The sequence below is a fragment of the Schistocerca gregaria genome, chromosome X (genome assembly GCF_023897955.1).
Source record: "Schistocerca gregaria isolate iqSchGreg1 chromosome X, iqSchGreg1.2, whole genome shotgun sequence".
Classification (NCBI taxonomy): domain Eukaryota; kingdom Metazoa; phylum Arthropoda; class Insecta; order Orthoptera; family Acrididae; genus Schistocerca; species Schistocerca gregaria.
In genome coordinates, this window is record NC_064931.1 from 757,928,472 (window position 1) to 757,949,678 (window position 21,207).

Sequence of the window (21,207 nt, forward strand, 5' to 3'; positions counted from 1 at the left end):
CACTGGCAGTTAACAAAAGCACGGTGTGTCATTAGGCGAGGCAGCTGTTCACATCGCATCAAGGTCGTGCACACCTGTCCAGTCTCTTGCGTGCTGGCCATCCACACACAGCTGTTACTACACTCATTTGAGGTGATCAATAGATCACGATCAAACACCTCCCTGCTCAGCCGGACATATCTATTGGTAGTGCTGAAACACCCATCCAGCAGTTGAGGTACTCAAAGGTGTGTGCACACTGGATTCCTCACTACCTAACAGAAGACCACAAAGAGCAACAAAGGACCATCTGCGTTGGGTTTGCTTGCGTGTTATGAGGCTGATCGTGACAACTTTTTGTCGAACATTGCCACAGGCGATGAAACGTGGGTTCACCACTTCAAATCAGAAACAAAATGGCAATCCGTGGAGTGGTGCTACACCACCTCTCCTCCGAAGAAAAAGTTCAAAGCCGGAGCCTCAGCCAGTTAAGTTGTGACAAGTCTTCTGAAACTCTGAAGGGGTTATTATGTTTGATGTCCTCCCTCACGGTGCAATGACCAACTCTGAAATGTATTGTAATAACCTCAGGAAGTTGAAGAAATGGCTTTCGTTGGCACAGAAATACAAATGAACTTGTCCTCCATGACAATGCAAGTAAGGCCTCACATGTCTGTGCACCTGAGAGGCGCTCATAAAACTTTATTGGACTGTTCTTCGTCATCCATTTACAGCCCTTGTCTCTCACCTTCAGACTTCCATCTGTTTGGACCAATAAAAGATGCACCATGGGAAGCAATATGTGGAGTACAGGGAGGTTATTGATACAGCAAGAGGTTGGCTCTGATGTCAAACAATAGCATGGTACCATGCGGGCATAAAGGCCCTCTCAGTAAGGTGGCAAAAGGCCATCGCATTGAATGGAGATTATGTTGAAAAATTGGGTTTCATAGCCAAATGAATGAGGAATAATAGAGACGTGTTGCTCCCCCACTATTACAAGATATATCACAGTTGACGAGTTCCGGAATAACTCGCAGATGCGCGCGTGCGTGTGTGTGTTAAAAAAACTATGTGGCCTATGTTCCTCAGACATTTATTAGAGTACTGTGTGAAAATTTGAAGTAAATTGGTCAAGAACGTTTTTAGATATTCAGTAACACTGTTAAACCATGACTTGTTTTTATAGAGCAGTTTAGATCAAATTATTTCCAGCAGATTTCCAATATCAAGGGAGACAAATTTGACAATGCTAATGTATTTAATGCAAGTTCTTAGCTGAATGTATGGTTTCTAACATGATGTATTTCCTCTGGGGGTTATTCAGTAGCGAGGAACATTTGCATGCTGGTGTGTTCTCAGAGTTAATTACTGGTGCTATAGGATTGTCAGACTTGACAGTATTGAGTTCTGTTGTTATATAACAATATAATTAATTAAATACAGTTTTGTCATAGCATTCTTTTAACAGACAAGCAGATTTATTAAGCATTGAATTCTACCTAAATCATCATTTTTGAGTTTTATGTAGCTCTTCTAAGAAAAGAACTGTGCAGTATTAACTATATTAGTATCCCTCAGATATGATGACTGATGGGTTGCCCCTGTTTGCCGAATCATTGTTGCACATTTCTCTTTACGTTTGTTTTTTTAACTGTAAGTAGTTTAGTTTGTGCATGATTTACAGTGGTGTGGAATTATTCTTTCAGTATAATTTTGTTAATACTTCATGCTTTTACGATTTGCCAGTATGTGCTGACATTTAGGCACTGTTTAAGTGTCTTGAAGCTGTGTTTTAGGACTTTGCTTAGTAAATCTGATTCTTTCTCTTGAATTTGATTTTAGTTTTGTTAATTACCCTCTCATAAAAACTGTGTGATTTAGGCACAGCAGTATCATTAGATTTAAGACAATTCAAATTGGTAATTGCTACTCTTTTTTTCTTAATCTAAGGTAAATTAAATTGTGAATATTACTGGTTACAACTGCACTGAATTCTTCAATTCATTTCCAATGGGTGCTATATGTCAGCAAGCTGTAGATGAGGGTTTTAAACAATTTGCTGACTTCATGTTTTTGTGTATACTGATACTGGAATTCCTTTTGGAGCCATATCTTTTCCTCCTCCTTTTGACTATCTTTTCACAGACAAATGTGACAGTTGTATATAATTGCTGTATGTCTTCCATTACATGTCGTAATATATTTATATGATGAAAACTTGTGTATTTTAATGCATTCATATGCTTTAATATGTGTATTAATGTATGACACTAGTATGGTTCTTTAGTTGTTGAAAGCATTTCTTCACTAATGCCAAACTTATTTTTGAGAAGTCCCCTACTTCACATATCTTATTTACCGTTGCTTCTTGGGAGAAAACAGTTTTTTCATGTCTTCTACTCTTGAGTATCCATTTTTTACCACTCCTCTTGTTCTAACTAGGAAACAAAGAAACACACAGTTGTAAAACAGCTATGGTTTATTAGGTCACGGAGTGACAACGATAAAAATACAGTACATGTAGTTGCAAGTAATGAATACATTTGACAAGAGAGAGCCCGGAGGCTTGTCTGTGGCCTTATAAAGACGCTGTTTCTGTCTGGTGTCAATGGAGTTGTGCTATGTGTGCGTGGCGGAGTATGTGACTGTGGCTGGTGACTGGGCTGCCCCTGGCGACTACCTCGGGCATCGGTGGGTGTGCCATTTGAATGTCGGCACACACTACGCTTGCTGTAATGGCCCAATTCAGGTCTGCTGTAGGCGGTAGGTGTAGGTGTAGTAACAAGTAGGTTGTTCCACTACTCCGTCCTTGTAGGAGGAAGGACAGGTGCCACCGTCTGTGATACTGTGACTGCAGACACGTCCTTCTTGTACATTGCAGCATTTGGGTCAGCACCCAAAGTTGCAAGAAGTTTGTGATCCACAAGGGCCAGTGCGTATGGACAAAAGCAATTGGGATGTGGTCACCCCCACCACCCCTGGATCCCAGGGCGACTAGTGGGCAGGACCGGCGACAGAGGGGCAGGAACCATATGGATGTCAGAGTACACACCGAGGGGCATCAGTACAGGCAGTGATGTGGTACAGTCAGTGACAATGGCAGACTGGAGAGGGGAGGCTCTGGTGATGAGCACACAGCTTCCTTCTCCACTGACGGTGGCACCAGCTCAGCAGAAGCGATGAGTGATCTCTGTCTTGCAACTTTTGAATAGCCAATGTCTGATGGCTGCAGTTAGCTCATATTGTCCCACATTAAGATTAGGTCTGTGCCTAACAGGTGACAGCAGTATGCATGTCCTCTGAAAATGTTTGAATTTGGTGGAGGTGGCATTGTAAAGTATGGACACTTATTAGCAATGAATTTATGAAAATTTAGCTATAGGTAAAGTAATCCTCTAAGACAGCAACATCGATGAAATGCTGAACTTCAGGCATATTGAACACTTTAGTGCATAGAATGAGATGGTTTGTGGTGTGAAAATTATTTCTGTACTGTAAAAGGTAAGCTAGAATGCAGCTCTTGAATATTTTGTATTAGGTCTGATTACAATAGTAAAGCTTTGGGCACAGGTAAAAAAATTAAAGTTTGGTCAGTTATTGCCACCCTTAACTGGGATTGAGTTTAAGTCTCAGTCTTTGTGTTAGTTACCTGACAATTCTCTAGGTGTACCACAATGTGTGTATGCTCTTAATTTCTTTAGTCTCGTAACTGAGTTTCATGTTCATATGATAGTGCCAAAAAGATGGACAAAAGGCGTCAGCAAAACTTTTTCTTGATGCATATTAATCCAGATTGCATTACATCCAGTATTTTCATTTAAGCACTTATTATGATTGTTCTGATTACTGTTTTTGCTCGTTGTAAAATGTGTACTAATCCGCTTCATTTCCAGTAACTAGAATTAGTTTAATCTACTGAGCCTCCTAGTTGAGTGCATATAGTTTTTTATTGGTAATTCAATATGTAATGGTTCTGTGGGAAACTGATATTAAGTGTTTCAGAATGACATGGTGGGGCGGAAGATGCTAATTTACAATTGAGTGGTGGAGCTGAAAATAAAAGTAAACACTAGGGAATGGCACATTCTGCACTACAGTTGCTGAAACTGTCAGTGCTTTTTCCAAGTGGCATGAATGGAACTGTCAGACACAAATTGGGTTTTGTTAGTATTTTACATGTCTGTTTCCACAGATTCCATAAGAGGAGGAGAATGAGAAATGTCAGAAGTTTTTGCAAGCAAATTTCCTGACAAATCTTTGAGTGTAAATGAGATGAACATAAGCACAATATACAGGGTGATTCGAAAAGAATACCACAACTTTAGGAATTTAAAACTCTGCAACGACAAAAGGCAGAGCTAAGCACTATCTGTCAGCGAATTAAGGGAGCTATAAAGTTTCATTTAGTTGTACATTTGTTCGCTTGAGGTGCTGTTGACTAGGCGTCAGCGTCAGTTGATGCTAAAATGGCGACCGCTCAACAGAAAGCTTTTTGTGTTATTCAGTATGGCAGAAGTGAATCGACGACAGTTGTTCAGCGTGCATTTCGAACGAAGTATGGTGTTAAACCTCCTGATAGGTGGTGTATTAAACGTTAGTATAAACAGTTTACAGAGAATGGGTGTTTGTGCAAAGGGAAAAGTTCTGGACGGCCGAGAACGAGTGATGAAAATGTAGCACGCATCCAGCAAGCCTTTGTTCGCAGCCCAGGAAAATTGACTCACAGAGCTAACAGAGAGCTGCAAATTCCACAGTCAACTGTATGGAGAGTCCTATGAAAAAGGTTAGTTATGAACCCCGAGGCGATGGATCGGCCGCCAGGCAGCCCGTGACAGAGCACTTCATCACTGGCCTCCAAGAAACCCTGATCTTACCCCCTGCGATTTTTTCTTATGGGGGTATGTTAAGGATATGGTGTTTCGGCCACCTCTCCCAGCCACCATTGATGATTTGAAACGAGAAATAACAGCAGCTATCCAAACTGTTACGCCTGATATGCTACAGAGAGTGTGGAACGAGTTGGAGTATCGGGTTGATATTGCTCGAGTGTCTGGAGGGGGCCATATTGAACATCTCTGAACTTGTTTTTGAGTGAAAAAAAAAACCTTTTTAAATACTCTTTGTAATGATGTATAACAGAAGGTTATATTATGTTTCTTTCATTAAATACACATTTTTAAAGTTGTGGTATTCTTTTTGAATCACCCTGTATGTCGTGATTGAAGACAGATGTGTGTGGTTCCCCCCACCCCCACCCGCGCCCACCCACCCACTATAAGCGGTGGACTGAGAGTCATTAACAATGTTATCATGTTCAACAAAATGAAAAATTAAAATGTACAGTGATATTTGACTTCAATCTTAACAGCTGGAGACCAGTTTATATAGTGAAATGTTTTTAGATATTGAGCAAACCCTGTAAATTCAAATGTTTTTGAACACCAGAAAGTTATGGCTACACTGGTGCGGTGTCACAAATGTGATATAGACATATTGTAGATAATCAAGAACAGTTTCTCTTGTATGTTTGTGAAGACAACCACTCCCCTCCCCTCTCCTCCCTACCATCCGTAACAGTACACTATATACACACAGTCTTTAACACAAGAATTTTATTTGAGAAGTTAAAATGTGTTTTTTGGTATTATAGTTGTAGTCCTGAAAATACCATTTCAATCTGTTCCCAAAAAGTGATTCACTAGATGATTGCTCAAGACATCACAATTTCTAAGAACCTTAAATCTGCATAACTTGGCAACGCTGTTGATCATAGGGATAACAAATAAGTAGTCTCCATTTGTTGAAAAGTGGAGAAGACATGAATGTGATGCAGATCTGCAACAGAGACAGTCAAATGTTGGATGACCTTTGACATGAAATGAATGTTGTGTTTTTCTACTTGGGCTTTATTTGTTACACTTCTTCATTCCAGAACTAGTTTTATCTTTTTAAGTCATTATTGAGTTAGAAAAAGGTGGAATTTTCTTATATATGGCACCTTTTGCCAACTGAACACTCAATAGTGACTTAAAAAGTGGAAAATAGTTGCATAATGAAGATAAACTTTTAATAAATACAGCCTAAGTGGAAAAATACTGCATTAATTTATTCTCTGTTGGTCTATTGTGGACAGGGGACATCGGATAATTAAGTAATTGTCAACTTCAATGAAATTTACCAACAGCTGTATAATTTAAGATGTTATTTTATCTTATTTTGAAGGCTACCTGTTTCAGCATTTCATTATGCCATCTTCAGACCCCATATGCATATCTCCAAATACACGAAAATGTCATATACAGCCATGAATCACTGTGTGGCGTGAATTTAATCATTACAGTAGTGATTCATTCGTAGATTTGTGGCTGTGTTAGCCACTATGAAGATGATGATTGACTGTAATCGTTAATGTAGCAATGTCGTAGAAGTAGTGTATTCTATGGTATGCAGTGTTCAGTGTGTCGGTAACAAAGGCAACTGCAAGAAGAGACTTCTGACTGTTCAGTTAGTCTTCTTGTAATGTCCCCATATGCCATTCTAACTGAGGAGAAAGTAGCAATATGGGCACTATGAAATAACCTCACTACTTCATTTTTCTCTGTGACAGAACATGTTTTTGAAAGAGCATCTATGTAACACAAACCAGCAAGACAATAGTTAAGAATTGTCAGTTTCGAGATTGTGCCGTAATATAGAGAGATGTATCCTGCTAGAGTAATTTTTCTTTCAAGCATGAGCTGCTATGGACTACATTTATTTCAACTGTTTGTCCTTTCTTTTCTTCCACATTTCTCAATGTTTCTCTCTTCTTTCTTCTTTGCAAGTGACTCCAATCTCCTCCTTGAGTTTTCAGGGAAATCTTTGTAGTTCAGTAATTTACTGATAAGTGACAGCCCTTTCTACTCCAGGTGTTATCCAATACAGCTAGAATGTGTTTATCAGTTCTTTAATTACAGTTACCTATGGAAGATAGTTGTAATAGTTAATGCCCTGTCTGTGTAAATTAACTGAATAGTACCATTTTCAGTCTTCTTTTGCACTGAGGGAATATGATGTTTTCTTCTTAATAACTACTATCAAAATGAGCTGACAGTTGATTGCATTATGCCATATACATATTATTGTCTCTGTACTTCCAAAGGTCTTATTGTGCAGTAGTAAAATGTAAAAGTAGTATGAGTTTATCTTTGAGGTTTTAATCAGTTTTCGTATTTTCCATTTTGTGTACACCAGTTATAGCTCTTGATTATGTCTTAATCTTTGTCTTTTATGTGCAATACTGCAACTGAATCTTTTTCTTGTCTTCTTTACAGAAGTGAATCATTTAATTGAGTGTTGTGGATAATTAGCTTTAAATTGGTGCAAAAAACAATGCATTATACTGTGAAATGGCCACCATGCAGCATGCTTGTACAGTTTGTGCATTAACTCTTTGCAGTATGCACAACCTTAGGAAATTAATGGACCACTGTGCAAACTATTTCATGGCTGTTAGTTCGTGGGAAATAAAACAAAGTTTAGTCTTTTTAATTACTAAAAATTATGTACAACTTGGATTTATTCACCAATATATTATGTTACACTGGTGTGAGTGCTTAAAAGTGATACAGCTATCACTGGAATAACAGGGTGTACTTTCAGCATAGTTGAGGTAATCCAAATGTAATTTGAGTTTTTGTAGGAAAATAGTTGTGCTCCAGTGCTTTTATCAAGTAGTATGTTAGTTCTTAGGTATCCTCAGACATTACCCATTTCTCAGTCCAGTAATGGTGTAGCACTTTCATTTCTGTAGTATTTAATTTACAACAAAACTTAATGCTCAAAGTTACTGGCAAGAAATAAACTTTCCGGGTAATTTGATAAAAAGATATGATGAACATTAGAATTTACCACAAAGTAGTATAAAAGTTGTGCATAATTTTATTTTGTAACTTGTACACTGAACAGTAACAGATAGTATCATTGCCAGTGACCAGTATATGTGGAAAGTTATCTGATAATGAGCTGAAAGTGACGTGTTTTTGGTTGAATTGCTCTCAAACTAAGGAAGAGCATTTACTGGCATTAGAAATTATATTTTTCAGTAAATGAAGTGCTTGAGTTCCACATGTTTCAAACAGCAGGACTCTAGGAATGCTGTTTTTGGTATGTTCAGTAACTTTGTGTAGTTTTCTATATTCTCGGTTTTCATGCAAATCTTATCCAGAGAAGTAATTAGGTAGCAGCTTGCTGTGTGAAATAATTTTTCTCTCTGGTAAAAACATAATTTGTTTAGTGGTGATATCTCCTGCACTAAAACTAACTACTAAAATTTGTGACCACTTAAAAATTTTACTAAAATGTTTAGTTTTAAAATAACATCATTTAACTACTATATTTGTGTTTGGCTTTTTAGAAACTGCAGATAGTTTTGTTTTTAAATGGGTGAGATAAATAATTGGAAGCTAACATTGTACACAACATATGTAATATTGGTTGGTCATGAATGATGGATGAGCATTTATTATGAAAAATATTAACTCAGAGCACACATTTTCTGGCAAAGTTGTTACGAAAATGTTAATCACACATATCTTGAATCTGTCTGTCGAAATATGTAGGCTCAGTTAGAATTCTGACAATGCTTGTGTGTGTATGTGTGTGTGCACTAACTTCAGATTATCAATTATGGCACAGGTGTTTCTTCTTGTGGAAATAACTGTAAACATTACTTACTCAAAATGTCATTTTCAAATTCTAAAATGCTTTTCCATCAATACATATTTTCCCTGCATTTGCTGTCTTGTAAGTTAATGTGGGTTTTATCACAGCTGTATGTATTGCATCACACTTCACTGAACTGGTACATCAGATATATAATTTGTACTTTTGTCTGTTACATTTTAGATAAAATAACACTCTTCACCATATTATCAGTTAGCTTACAGATGCATGATTGCCACTTTTAATGTTGTGAATCTCCAGTTTGTGGTGCATGGCTACCCTGCTCCCCAGATCTAATGGGCTGCTTGTGCTGTTTTTGCGTTACAGTTGCCATTGACCTGATAGTTCACCACATCTGGGATATATTACATGGCGTGGTGAACCGAAGATGGGCTAGCTCTAGCTCAAGCTCAGAAAACCTTAGCAGGTAGATTTGCTGCATGATTTGAACATTCCAGGGCATATAACATATGAACCTTTGGCAGTGTCCATGTATAATGGTACTCAATAATATTAAAAAATGCTTTGGTTCTGCCACACGGACTTGGTATTTTACTGTGCCACAAAATTATTATAGTCAATAAAAGTTCTCAAAATAAATTATTTTTCAAGGATGTCACTTAACTGTTTGTTCAGTGTTACAAATGCATGTCTAGTGTGGCAGACACTATTCCTAACCTTATGTGAGGCAAGAATGTAAATTATACTAAGCAAAAAAAGAAAAAAAGGAAATTGTACAAGATGCACAAGATTTGATTATGAATCTTGATCTATATGGTTTTCAGTATTCATTTCTTGCCTCATATAGACCTGCTGGGTGCTTTACTTTAGACTAAAAGTTATTTAATAAATCATTGAATAGTATTTCATCAACAAACTAGAAGCACATTATTGACTTTTGTCTTTTTGTTGTCTTATTTGTATTATTTAATTAAATATTCATATTTAATTACTGTGTCGTGGAATTGTGTCATTCTGTATATATTCCAGAAGCATAAAGCAAGTAAAGTTTTTGTATTAACGTGTATTTCTTGCACAAAGATACATTTATTTGTTGTTCATGTTTAGTTACTCTTGTAGTATGGTACATAATTTAATTTTTGATGCTGCAGGAATATTATCAGGTAAACTAAACTATTTTAAATAGTAAGGCTGTGAAATAGTATCAGTATTTTACTGTGACTGATGAAATGTTACTTTGATAGCATATCTTGGAGAAAGGTAATTTCAAGTTGTTTCAGAAGGTCAGCTGTATGTGTATTATATGTACATTTGTAAAACGGAATGCTTTGAACGGTCCTCTTCCTGTACACTTGGGAACTATCCACTGATTATGTTGTGCAGGAGGGAAATATTGTTCTCAAGGACTGCCTCTCTTTTCCTTAAAAGTGTGAAAATGAAATGTTTAGTAATTGCACTATTGTACTGTAGTATTGATATGAGAGGTTATCTGCAGGATTTCTTTGATGGGAAAAATCACATCTTGGATATGACTCTGTGAAAATCAGAATGATTTTCACTTGTAACATTTATTTCCTTTCTGAGATCTGTATGTTCTGTATGATTCGTACCTGTTGTTTAAAATTGATGACACCATTATCTATACATAGATAATGTCAAAACATTTACACTCTGCGAGTGTTTTGTGACAGTCTTCCTTTTAATAAATATGAACAATATCATAATTTGAGCCAGTTGGTAAGCACTAATAAGAACACGAAGAAAGCCTTCTGTATATCGTCAAATCCTTCTTACATTGTGAGTTTACTAATGTTTACTGTTCTGCTTTCAGTCATAATGGTTTATCATTATTCAGATGCACATTAGTCAATTCGTTCCGTATTATGATATTTGTAATTGTGTGCGCCTGAAAATAACATTAGTATGGACATGTAGTAATACAATAGATGTCTGTTAAACTGCAAAGCCTACCTGAACGAGGTTTACAATTTGTGTGTAGCAGAGGGAGATTAGTCATGTGTAAATAAATTGTAATCCATTGAGTGCACTATATTTGTGTGATTCATTATGAACTGTTTATAAGCTATCTAGTTTGTGCTTTTGGATGTTATTGACACTAGGGAAAGAAGAAAAAAATCAGAAACAGAAAATATTTGGTCCTGAGAAGTAAAAATTGCATACCTCTAAATTCACTTAGCAATTACTGAAAAAAAATAAATCATACAGATTCTGCTACACTGTCTGTTTCTCTAAGTTATAAGTATTTGTGTAGGGAGGAAAAAAAATACAAAGCTATAAAAGTTGTTATTTTGCTGCAATAACAGCCTGTATCATCAGTATCTCATGGTTTTCACAATTTAAATGGTGCTCAGAATGCTGCAGAGATTTTTTAGAAACTTAAGGATCCTTCAGCTGTTATATCAGTGCTGAAGAAACAAATCAGAGCTGCAGTTCTTGTCACCATAACTTAAACAAATATTTGTGAGTATTCAGTATTTTTTATTGAGGTTTCGACATTCCACTTGTGAGACTGAGTTTTGATTTGGATGTACTTAAAATGTGGCTTTGTATTTTGAATAAACAAGTAAGAGCAAAATCTCATTTTTAATTTCCTTCCTGCCATCCCCAACTGTGTGCTCAATAAACTCTGTTCATGAACTGTCTTTTTCTCCGTCTTCCTGTACTCATTCTGCTATTCCTTTTATTCCTTCTATATTGTTGTTTTGTTGTGGATTCCTTCCAGTGTTGTGATCATTATACACATGAAAGCATTTTTTTCCCTCTATACGAAAGGCATAATTTGAGTATCTGTGTGTGAAATGTTGCATGTCAAAAAATACCAGCAATTTTTTTATATAATAGTTATATTACAGGTAGCAAATAAAAAGTAGTAATTTATTAGTTGTTGATGGTATGATGAGTTAATGGTTAAAAATGTTGACAGAGAAACAGAGAGAGATTTTTTTTTGAGAGGGGGCGGGGGGGGGGGGGGGGGGGGGAGGCAAAAATAAAATGTATGTGGAGACTCCTTAGTTAATTGGTAAAAGCCCTATAATTTCATTTCATTGTATGGTGAAAGCCATAGTAGGTACTAAATGGTGGGGTAGGTCATAAATTATACAATCTTCCATGCCTCTGAAAGTTATGTTTTATTAAGGGTCCAATTTATTCAAGTTGTTGGAGAGGACTAAAATGTAGAAGTGGATGCTTATGGCTATAATAGCTTCATATGATAAAACAATGGCAATATTGATAAATGATAATTGAATGCAAAATATCTATTGTTAACAATGTTGTTTGTAATAGCAGTACTTCAGCATTACTATGTATGATGATGTAGACTGTGGGAGGTGGAAGGAGGAGAGAAAAGGGATGAAGCAGAGCCAGTACAATCGAGTGTAGAGAATATTCATTGAAATAGGAGAGAGAATTAGGAGAGGGGGAGGGAGAGAACATCTTATAACACATACTCTGTCTTTATTCCCTCTCTCAATTTATCATTGTGGTGGTTGCATACTGGAATTGCATTTAGAAGAACCACTTATAAAATTCCACTCATTACCCTGTATCACACAAGGATAGTGTGTCCAACCTTCATCACCATAAGTTGAGACAAAATTGACTGTATTCTAGTTATGTGGTGGGTGCTTGTTTTATATGTTCTTGTTTTGATTGAATGATGATGTGAATAGTTCATAATGAAGTGCATACTGTATTGCGTGTGCAAATGCAAGAGCTTTCCAACATCAAACCAGAAACATTACAGATAGACAAAGAAGAAACTGTCTCGTTCACTATTGTTCCTATTAAAATTTGATTTGCTGTCTTCCTGTGAAGTGCTTAGTGTCCATTATACATTACTAACACCAGTTACCCAAGAGTAATTATATGTATTAAAAGGCTTGCTACTCGTGCAGATTTGTACTAGTTCTTTTGGTGTAGAAGGAAAAGAATGGGTATGGATCCAGAATTGTGAAAAAATATTTTGTACCATCAGTTGAGGATGTGGCAGCTCTATGAAGGAGTTTTACAAGAAACAAATGTTCACCTCAGTAACTGACAACAGTGTATGTAATAAAGCATGTTACAATCATATTCTGATTTTGTGAAGGGTAGAACGCCAAGAATCTTTTGTATGTGAATGTCACCACAATAGATTTTGTGGTCACTTGTCTTGCAAATCCTGTGTCTAGCCCGTGACACTTTTCTGTTCCCTACTTTTTTGTTGTGACCTCATTCCCTCCATTCTGTGATAAAACCCTGGGCTCACTGCCTGGAAGATGGCAGTTGAAATCCGTGTCTAGCCATCCAGATTTTTCTCTAGTTTCCTTAAATTGCTATAGGCAAATAAATGCCAGGATGATTCCTTGAAACGGCATTGCCGATGTTCTTCCCCATCCTTTCCCTATCTCTAATGACCTCGGCGGCAACAGGACATTGAACTGTAATTGTCCTTCCTGCCTTCATGTCAGCTGTTTGAGTAATACAGCAGAAACACCCTTTGTGCACTTCTCAATGCACAGACCCAAAAAAAGTGTAAATTGCAGGAAAGTGTTAAATACAGGACAGCATAGGAAACACAAGAAGTTGTAGATTTTGTGCTTGTTGTTCTCTTGTTTACGAAGACTGCCAACTTAAGTGTTTTAGTCAATATTGTGTTACAAGCTTTATTTATAGTACTTACCAAAACGGCCTTGATGTGCTGGTACTGCGAACGGCTGAAAGCAAGGGGAAACTACAGCCGTGATTTTTCCCGAGGACATGCAGCTTTATTAGATGGGTAGATCACATAACGAATGAGGAGGTGTTGAATAGGATTGGGGAGAAGAGAAGTTTGTGGCACAACTTGACTAGAAGAAGGGATCGGTTGGTAGGACATGTTCTGAGGCATCAAGGGGTCACAAATTTAGCATTGGAGGGCAGTGTGGAGGGTAAAAATCGTAGAGGGAGACCAAGAGATGAATACACTAAGCAGATTCAGAAGGATGTAGGTTCCAGTAGGTACTGGGAGATGAAGAGGCTTGCACAGGATAGAGTGGCATGGAGAGCTGCATCAAACCAATCTCAGGACTGAAGACAACAACAACAACAACAACAACAACAACATTAATAAATCTCATATTAGAAAACAAATGTCTTTTTAGAGTGGTTTCACGAGAGACTTTGTTTATGCCATTGTAGACGATCAGAATGGAGGAAATATGTGCGTGTGTCGGCATTTGGCCTCTGCCTTTGCGATTATCACGTTTCCACTGTGAAACAGCTGTTATTTTTGCTGGCTTGTGATGTGTGGGTCGTTGCTCTGATTTCTGCAGTTGTTCGTCTCTAAGCATTTGCAATTTCAGGAAGGTTCTGAGGCTTATTTATGTATGAAATATTGGAATTTACTGGAAAATTCAATGTATTTAGAATACACGCGAGGAAGGCAGGTCAGCTACAACTTTACATTCCTGTGTGCACAGTACATATGTTTTCAGTGTGAAGTGTTAGCTCTTATTGACTAGCCTATTCTCATAACTGATATTTAATTCCAGATTCTACATGACAGTATTGGATAGGTTTACAGTGTGGTTGAGAAAAAGACCAGGAAATGTCTGTGAACCTACCAAGGATGCTGCAGCACTTGCACATAATGGCATCATACCCTGTGAGTCTCACAAGGGAACCTCCCCATCACACCCCCCTCAGATTTAGTTATAAGTTGGCATAGTGGACAGGCCTTGAAAAACTGAAAACAGATCAATCAAGAAAACAGGAAGAAGTTGTGTGGAACTTTGAAAAAAATAAGCAAAATATGCAAACTGAGTAGTCCATGCGCAAGATAGGCAACATCAAGGATAGTGTGAGCTCAGGAGTGCTGTGGTCCTGTGGTTAGCATGAGCAGCTGCGGAACGAGAGGTCCTTGGTTCAAGTCTTCCCCCGAGTGAAAAGTTTAATTTTTTATTTTCAGACAATTATTATCTGTCCGATGCGATGTAACTGCGCCATAGTATGGGGACGCTACACCTAAACAAACATTGTAACAAAACATGTTTTCACAGAGCACAGGCAAAACTGTGCGACTGTGAAACTGTTCCATTCATTTTTTTGCAGTTTATGTGACAAACTCTTTTGTTTTCATAACTTTTGTGGGAGTGATTATCACATCCACAAGAAAACCTAAATCGGGCAAGGTAGAAGAATCTTTTTAGCCATTCGCCAATTGTACAAGTTAGGTGGGTCGACAACATATTCCTGTCATGTGACGCACATGCCGTCACCAGTGTCGTATAGAGTATAACAGACATATTTTCCTATAGAGGAATCGGTTGACATATGACCTTGTGATCAAATGTTTTCTGTTCCTATTAGAGAGACACGTCCTTTCGTCTACTAATTGCACGGTTTTGCGGTGCGGTTGCAAAACACAGACACTAAACTTATTACAGTGAACAGAGATGTCAATTAATGAACGGACAGATCATAACTTTGCGAAAATAAAACTTTCACTCGAGGGAAGACTTAAACCAAGGACCTCTCGTTCCGCAGCTGCTCACACTAACCACGGGACCACGGCCCTCCTGAGCTCACACTATACGGCCCTCCTGAGCTCTCACTATCCTTGTTGTTGCCTATCTTGCACATGGACCACTCAGTTTGTATATTTTGCTTATTTTTTTCAAAGTTCCACACAACTTCTTCCTGTTTTCTCGATTGATCTGTGTTCAGATTTTCAAGGCCTATCCACTATGCCAACTTACAACTAAATCTGAGGGGGGTGCGATGGGGAGGTTCCCTTGTGAGGAACTTTGAGCATGTGTATTACTCGACAAAAGTGAACTGTAGCTCTGGCTGTAGTAAGAACTAACTTAATCATGTGATGAGATACAGCATATTCCAATTCAAAGTCGTGCAGGTTAGCTCACTGTGCAAGCATAAAAAGTGATCACAGAAAATATCTGTGTGTGTAAGTGCGAGGGAATGTGTAAGTGAATGTTGACAAGCGAAAGTTAAATAAGTCAATGATGTTTAAATTAACAGGAGGAGGTACACCTTTCTGAGTAGAACAAGATTTAGATATCTGTTCCAAATTGGAAGAAGCAAAATGCACACAGTAAATAATTCATTAATGATATGGGTTTATGTATTTTTAGGCAAAAAATTTTTTGAGCAGTACTAGTGGTTTGCAGAATCTTCGCAGCCTTTGTCATGCAGAATTGCATTTCTGGGCTAGCATAGAAGCTATGAGGCAACTTGTTCCAGCTGTGGAATTTGGTTATAAAAGAGTCGTTATGTCTAATTGAGAGGCCATACTTGTGAAAAGGGCATATTAAAATAATTTTTGCACAGAAATAAAGCATCAGAATTAAAGCAACCAGTAGTTTATTTAGAAGAAATGTGGCTTCATATACATTACACTGCATATAAATATTGGCTAAGAAACACTGTGTGAAAGGTTCTGCTGACAAAAATGCCAATCAGTTTATCATTGTGGTTCATATAGGCAAGTGATAGTTTTATTCCATGTTCACTTCTCTTATATAACAGCAAAACGTCGGGGTATCATACAGAAATGGACGGAAAAGTTTTTTAAATACATATAGAGAAGAAAAACCAGACTCCTCTAACCTTCTATTTATTCCATTGGCAACATTTTGCAAGAAAATGATTGCCATGCTATCTAGTCCTCAGTTCCATAGAACTGCAAACATCTGTAAGATCTATTTAAGCCACTCACTTCAAAACCAGAAAAAAAGGCCAATGCTTTTGCTGCTAATCAATAAAAGTTGTGTGTCACATAGCTTTGTGCAAGCCATTCAATGTGATACTACTTAGGTGGGGTGTGCATCAGTCTTGCTGCTTGTATGTTCAAGCAGCTTTTAATTTGGCCTCACAAGATTGAGTGGACCTCGTTCCAGACCTTTACACTGTGAAAAATCTGGGGTTGTCACAGGATATTGAACCCAGGAACTCCACACCACCAGTCAAAAATGCCGATTACTAGAACAAGAGAGCTACCTACTTTAAATGTTGTGACATTAGCTTTTGATCCTGTGGAATTAGAACACTAGAAAAATCGTAGGTCATGTAAAAAAAGTGTGTGATAGTTACTGGAGAAGAGATACTTTGAAGATTGAGGAAACAGAAAATGTAATAAAATTAGTCGGCATGTATACAAACACAGTCAACATTATCATGGAAACAAATTCATAAACACAGCTGAAAATTATAGTGATATTGCCAGGGAAGGTAGTCTTATGGATACTGCCACTTGCCATTGAAGTGTCATAAGCAGCATAGGTGAGATATACTATACATTTTGTTTCCACTTTTGTTCTAAATGGGCATGTTACTCAATGGTACATACAGACTTGTAGAATATGACAATGCTCCACCTGTAAGACTCCTGGAATGTATACGATTATTACATCTACTACCTGCTTTGTGGGCATAAACATGACTGTGTTTACCATGGCCATGTATTAAGTTTACTCTGCCTTTCTCCTTTGTCGTAATACAAAGGTGTTACCTGGCATTTGCAGTTTCGTGGAGATGGTGGTTAATAAGCAATATACAGAGTGCCACAGGTTTACATATCTGTTATTTCCAATTCATACAGTGAAACAAATCTTAAAAACAAGCTTATTAAAGGTTATATGAAATACTCTCGGTGTTTGTAGCCTTTACAATCAGAATAATATAGCATTTGATGGCCTACATCAGAACAATGGTCAGTCATCATGCTACCAGAATCCAAGTGGTCCTTGTCAGAAACAGTTTTATCTCTGTGTACCACTGTATATAAAATCGTTTTAGGCTGGTCTTTGAAACGTCTGGGTACTGAGATACACTGATGTGACAATAGTCATGTGATACCTCTTAATACTATGTCAGACCTCCTTCTGCCCAGTGCAGTGCAGGAACTCAATGTGGCATGGACTCAACAGGTAGTTACAAGTCCCTTACAGAAATAATGAGCCATGCTACCTCTGTAGCTGTCCATAATTGCAAAAGTGTCTCCAGTGCAAGATTTTGTGCATGAACTGACCTTTTGATTGTATCCCATGAATGTTCAATGGGATTCATGTCAGGTGATCTGGGTGTCCAAGTCATTGGCTCGGATTGTCAAGAATGTTCTTCAAACCAATCTTGAACAATTGTGGTCGCATACAAATTGCATCATTATTTGGAAACATGACGTCAATGAATGGCTGCAAATGATCTCTTAGTAGTCGAACATTACTGTTTCCCGTCAATGATCGGTTTAGTTGGACCAGAGGAACCAGTCTATTCAATGTTAACACAGCCCACACCATTATGGAGCCACCACCAGCTTGCACACTGCCTTGTTGGCAACTTGTGTCCGTGGCTTCTTAGGATCTCTGTCACACTCAAACTCCAGCTCTTACTTATTGAAATAAGGGCTCATGTAACCAGGCCACAGTTTTCAGTCATCTAGGGTCCAATAGATATGGTCACAGGCCCAGGAGTGATTCTGCAGGCGATGTCGTGTTGTTAGCAAAGCCAATCGCGTTGGCCGTCTGCAGTCATAGCCCATTAACACCAAATTTCACTGCACTGTCCTAATGGATACATTCATCGTATGTCTCACATTGATTTCTGCAGTTATTTCATGGAATAATATTTGTCTGTTAGCACTGACAACTCTACTCAAATACTACTGCTGTCGATTCTTAAGTGCAAGCCGTTGACCACTGCATTGTCTGTGGTGAGAAGTAATTCCAGAAATTTGGTATTCTCACTACACTATTGACCCTGTGAATCCTGGAATATTAAATTCCCTTATGATTTCCAAATGGAATGTCCCATGCATCTAGCTCCTACTACCATTCCACATTCAAAGTATGTTAATTCCCATTGTGTGACTATAATCACATTGGGAACCTACTCACATGAATCACCTGAGTACAAATGGCAGCTTCACCAATGCACTGCTCCTCTATACCTTGCGTACACAATACTACAAGCTGTACAACTTTGCTTCCGCCATTTTTTCCTAAACATTTGATTGTTTAATGAAACAAATTGGCTACACATGTATCATTCAAAGTATTTTCCACTGTTGGCCACTTTCTCTCATCTTTCGGGCAGTGTACGAATCTCGTGTCAAAAAAATTGTTCATCTTTTGAAGCGATCCACGAATCGATCCAATTTGTGACTTCTTCATGAGATTGGAAGTGTTGGTCAGCCAGGCCATGTGCCATTGATCTAAACAGGTGATAGCCAGAGGGACCAGTGCCTGGAGAATACGGCGGGTGGCGTAGGATTTACCATATTAACGTTTCCAAGTATGTTTTGACTACTTTGCAACGTGCGGTTGAGCATTGTTGTGCTGCAAAATCACTTTATTGTGCCTCTTGCTGCATTGCGGCCGTTTGTCTTTTAATGCTCTGCTCAAACACATTAATTGCATTCAATAATGAGCACCTGTGATTGTTTCACTTGGTTCTAACACCTCATAGTACACGACGCTGAGCTGGTCCCACCAAATGCAGAACATGATCTTGGAGCTGTGCATATTCGGTTTGGCTGTCTACGTGGAAGCATGGCCAGGATATCCCCATGATTTTTTGCATTTGGGGTTATCGTAATGAACCCATTTTTCATGACTGGTCACAATACGATGAAGAAATCCCTTCTGTTTTTGCCTCTGAAGCAACTGTTCACAAACACACAAACGCTGTTCAATGTCTCTTGGTGTCAGCTCACATGGGACCCAATTTCCTTCTTTCTGAAACATGCTCATAGCCTTGAGACATTTTGAAATGGCTAACTGCATCACTTCCACTAACCGTGCCAATTCTTCTTGAGTTTGATGCGAATCTTCACTCAGCAATGTCTCCAACTCTGCATCTTCGAAAACATTCTTTCTTCCACCACTATGCCGGTCTACGACATTAAAGTCACTGTTCTTGAAGCGTTGAAACCACTCGCGACACATTCTTTTTCCATAGCGTCCTTACCTTACATACTAGAGAGCATTCGATGAGACTCAGCCGCTGTTTTCTTTATATTGAAACAAAACAGTAACACCTCCCACAAATGACAAGAATTAGGCTCGAAACTGACTTTCTAAGTCAAAAACAACTTTATGATGCACACACAAATCAACTAATGTTTGAATGAGGCTATGTTGACTGAGGTGCAAGCTAACTGCCTGACATCTGCGATCTGTTTATTTCAACCGCTACTTGCCGTTGTTGCCACCTATCGGCAAATGGCGGAAGCAAAGTTGTACACCTTGTATCACCATCCGTATATGTGCATATCACTATTCCATGACTTTTGTCATCTCAGTGTATTCTGTAATCAGGCTTTTGTTAATGTAATGATAGTTGATAATTTGCCTTGTTAGCATTTTATATAATGAAATCGCAACACGTGTCTTAGTTCTTTGATTTTATGTGTGTTTATTCCCATCTAATAACCACTGACATCTGTTGCCCCCAAGGTTTATTTCTTACCAGAAATGGTTAGTACATTTTATTCTCCTCATTTTCTTAATCTCTGTTTGCTTCTTTGTCAGTTCTCGTGTTTATTCCACATTGCTGTATTGAAGGGTTCAATAATCTAGTTATTTGTACTTTTTCTGTGGCCAATTCTAAAAACTTGTGGTCCACCTATGCAAGGATACCTTGAAACCTAATGAATGTGGAAATTTTAATGTACACAGCATATTGAACATTTGCAGAAGCTCCAACCTGGAGGATGAGGATTTTTCTTCCATTACCTCAATGGCTCCAATTTTATGGTGCCAGTGAATTGTATTCCCTACTTCCCTGCCTACTACATTCCTCAAGGAATGAAGTGCTCAGAGAATACATGGGAGCTGGATTTGTTGGCAGAGCTAAGAAAGAGCAAAGATTTCCCTCTCAAAAATTTATGCTCTAACACATTTGGTGTCACCCAGACCCCTTGGAGCCATATAAGATTTTATATTACATTATCATTTATAATAATTAGAAATATAGATGTCATTATTCAATAAAGCTTTCAAATAACATCAGCACAAGTGAAACCAAAGTCGATTGTTTTATTCAATACTGGAACCCAGACACATTCATTTTACCTCATTGAGGTTTTGTTTATTTAGCCAACATTTATTACTTGTCAGAAGTTATTAATAGCTTAACATGCTTCCTACCAGTTAATAACCCCCATGTTTCTTTTGACATAATATATTTTTTGACCAATAAACTCACACACAATTTTAATAACATCAGGGGATAATTGGTTCACAAGTCTGCAATGTTGAGACAAGCCAGTGTTTAAAAGTTTGTTGACGTTTTCACCATTTTGCACCAGTATGTGGTTCTGACATTAGGTTTTCTGTTAAAGGTTGACCTCTGGTTTATGATCATTATTTTATTTTTTGTGGTGTTACAATTATCAATGGTTTTGATTTACAGCTCACCACATTTGTGAAAATTTCTAAATATTCTGTCTGTGACTAGTGGAGCATGCACATAGTTACGAGGTTTGAAGTACTTATGCACCTTTTTTTAAATTAGGTTGTTGTGTCATGAATAGTTATAGAAAACTTTATGAATTGGAGGATA

The 21,207-nt window shown here is 37.8% G+C and overlaps 1 protein-coding gene across 5 annotated transcripts in view; it reads left to right on the plus strand.

The window, feature by feature from the left end:
* LOC126297818 (uridine-cytidine kinase-like) overlaps positions 1 to 21,207 on the plus strand; it is a 119,063-nt gene that overhangs the window by 59,426 nt on the left and 38,430 nt on the right. For 2 of the 5 annotated variants that reach the window (XM_049989049.1, XM_049989050.1), the window contains exon 7: positions 9,013 to 9,112. The exons of 2 other annotated variants lie outside the window; for them this stretch is intronic. In XM_049989049.1, the coding sequence (XP_049845006.1) occupies positions 9,013 to 9,112 (100 nt within the window). Of the gene's footprint in view, positions 1 to 7,295; positions 10,699 to 21,207 lie in introns of those variants that run through there. One more of the 5 variants, XM_049989051.1, reaches the window with a different exon arrangement.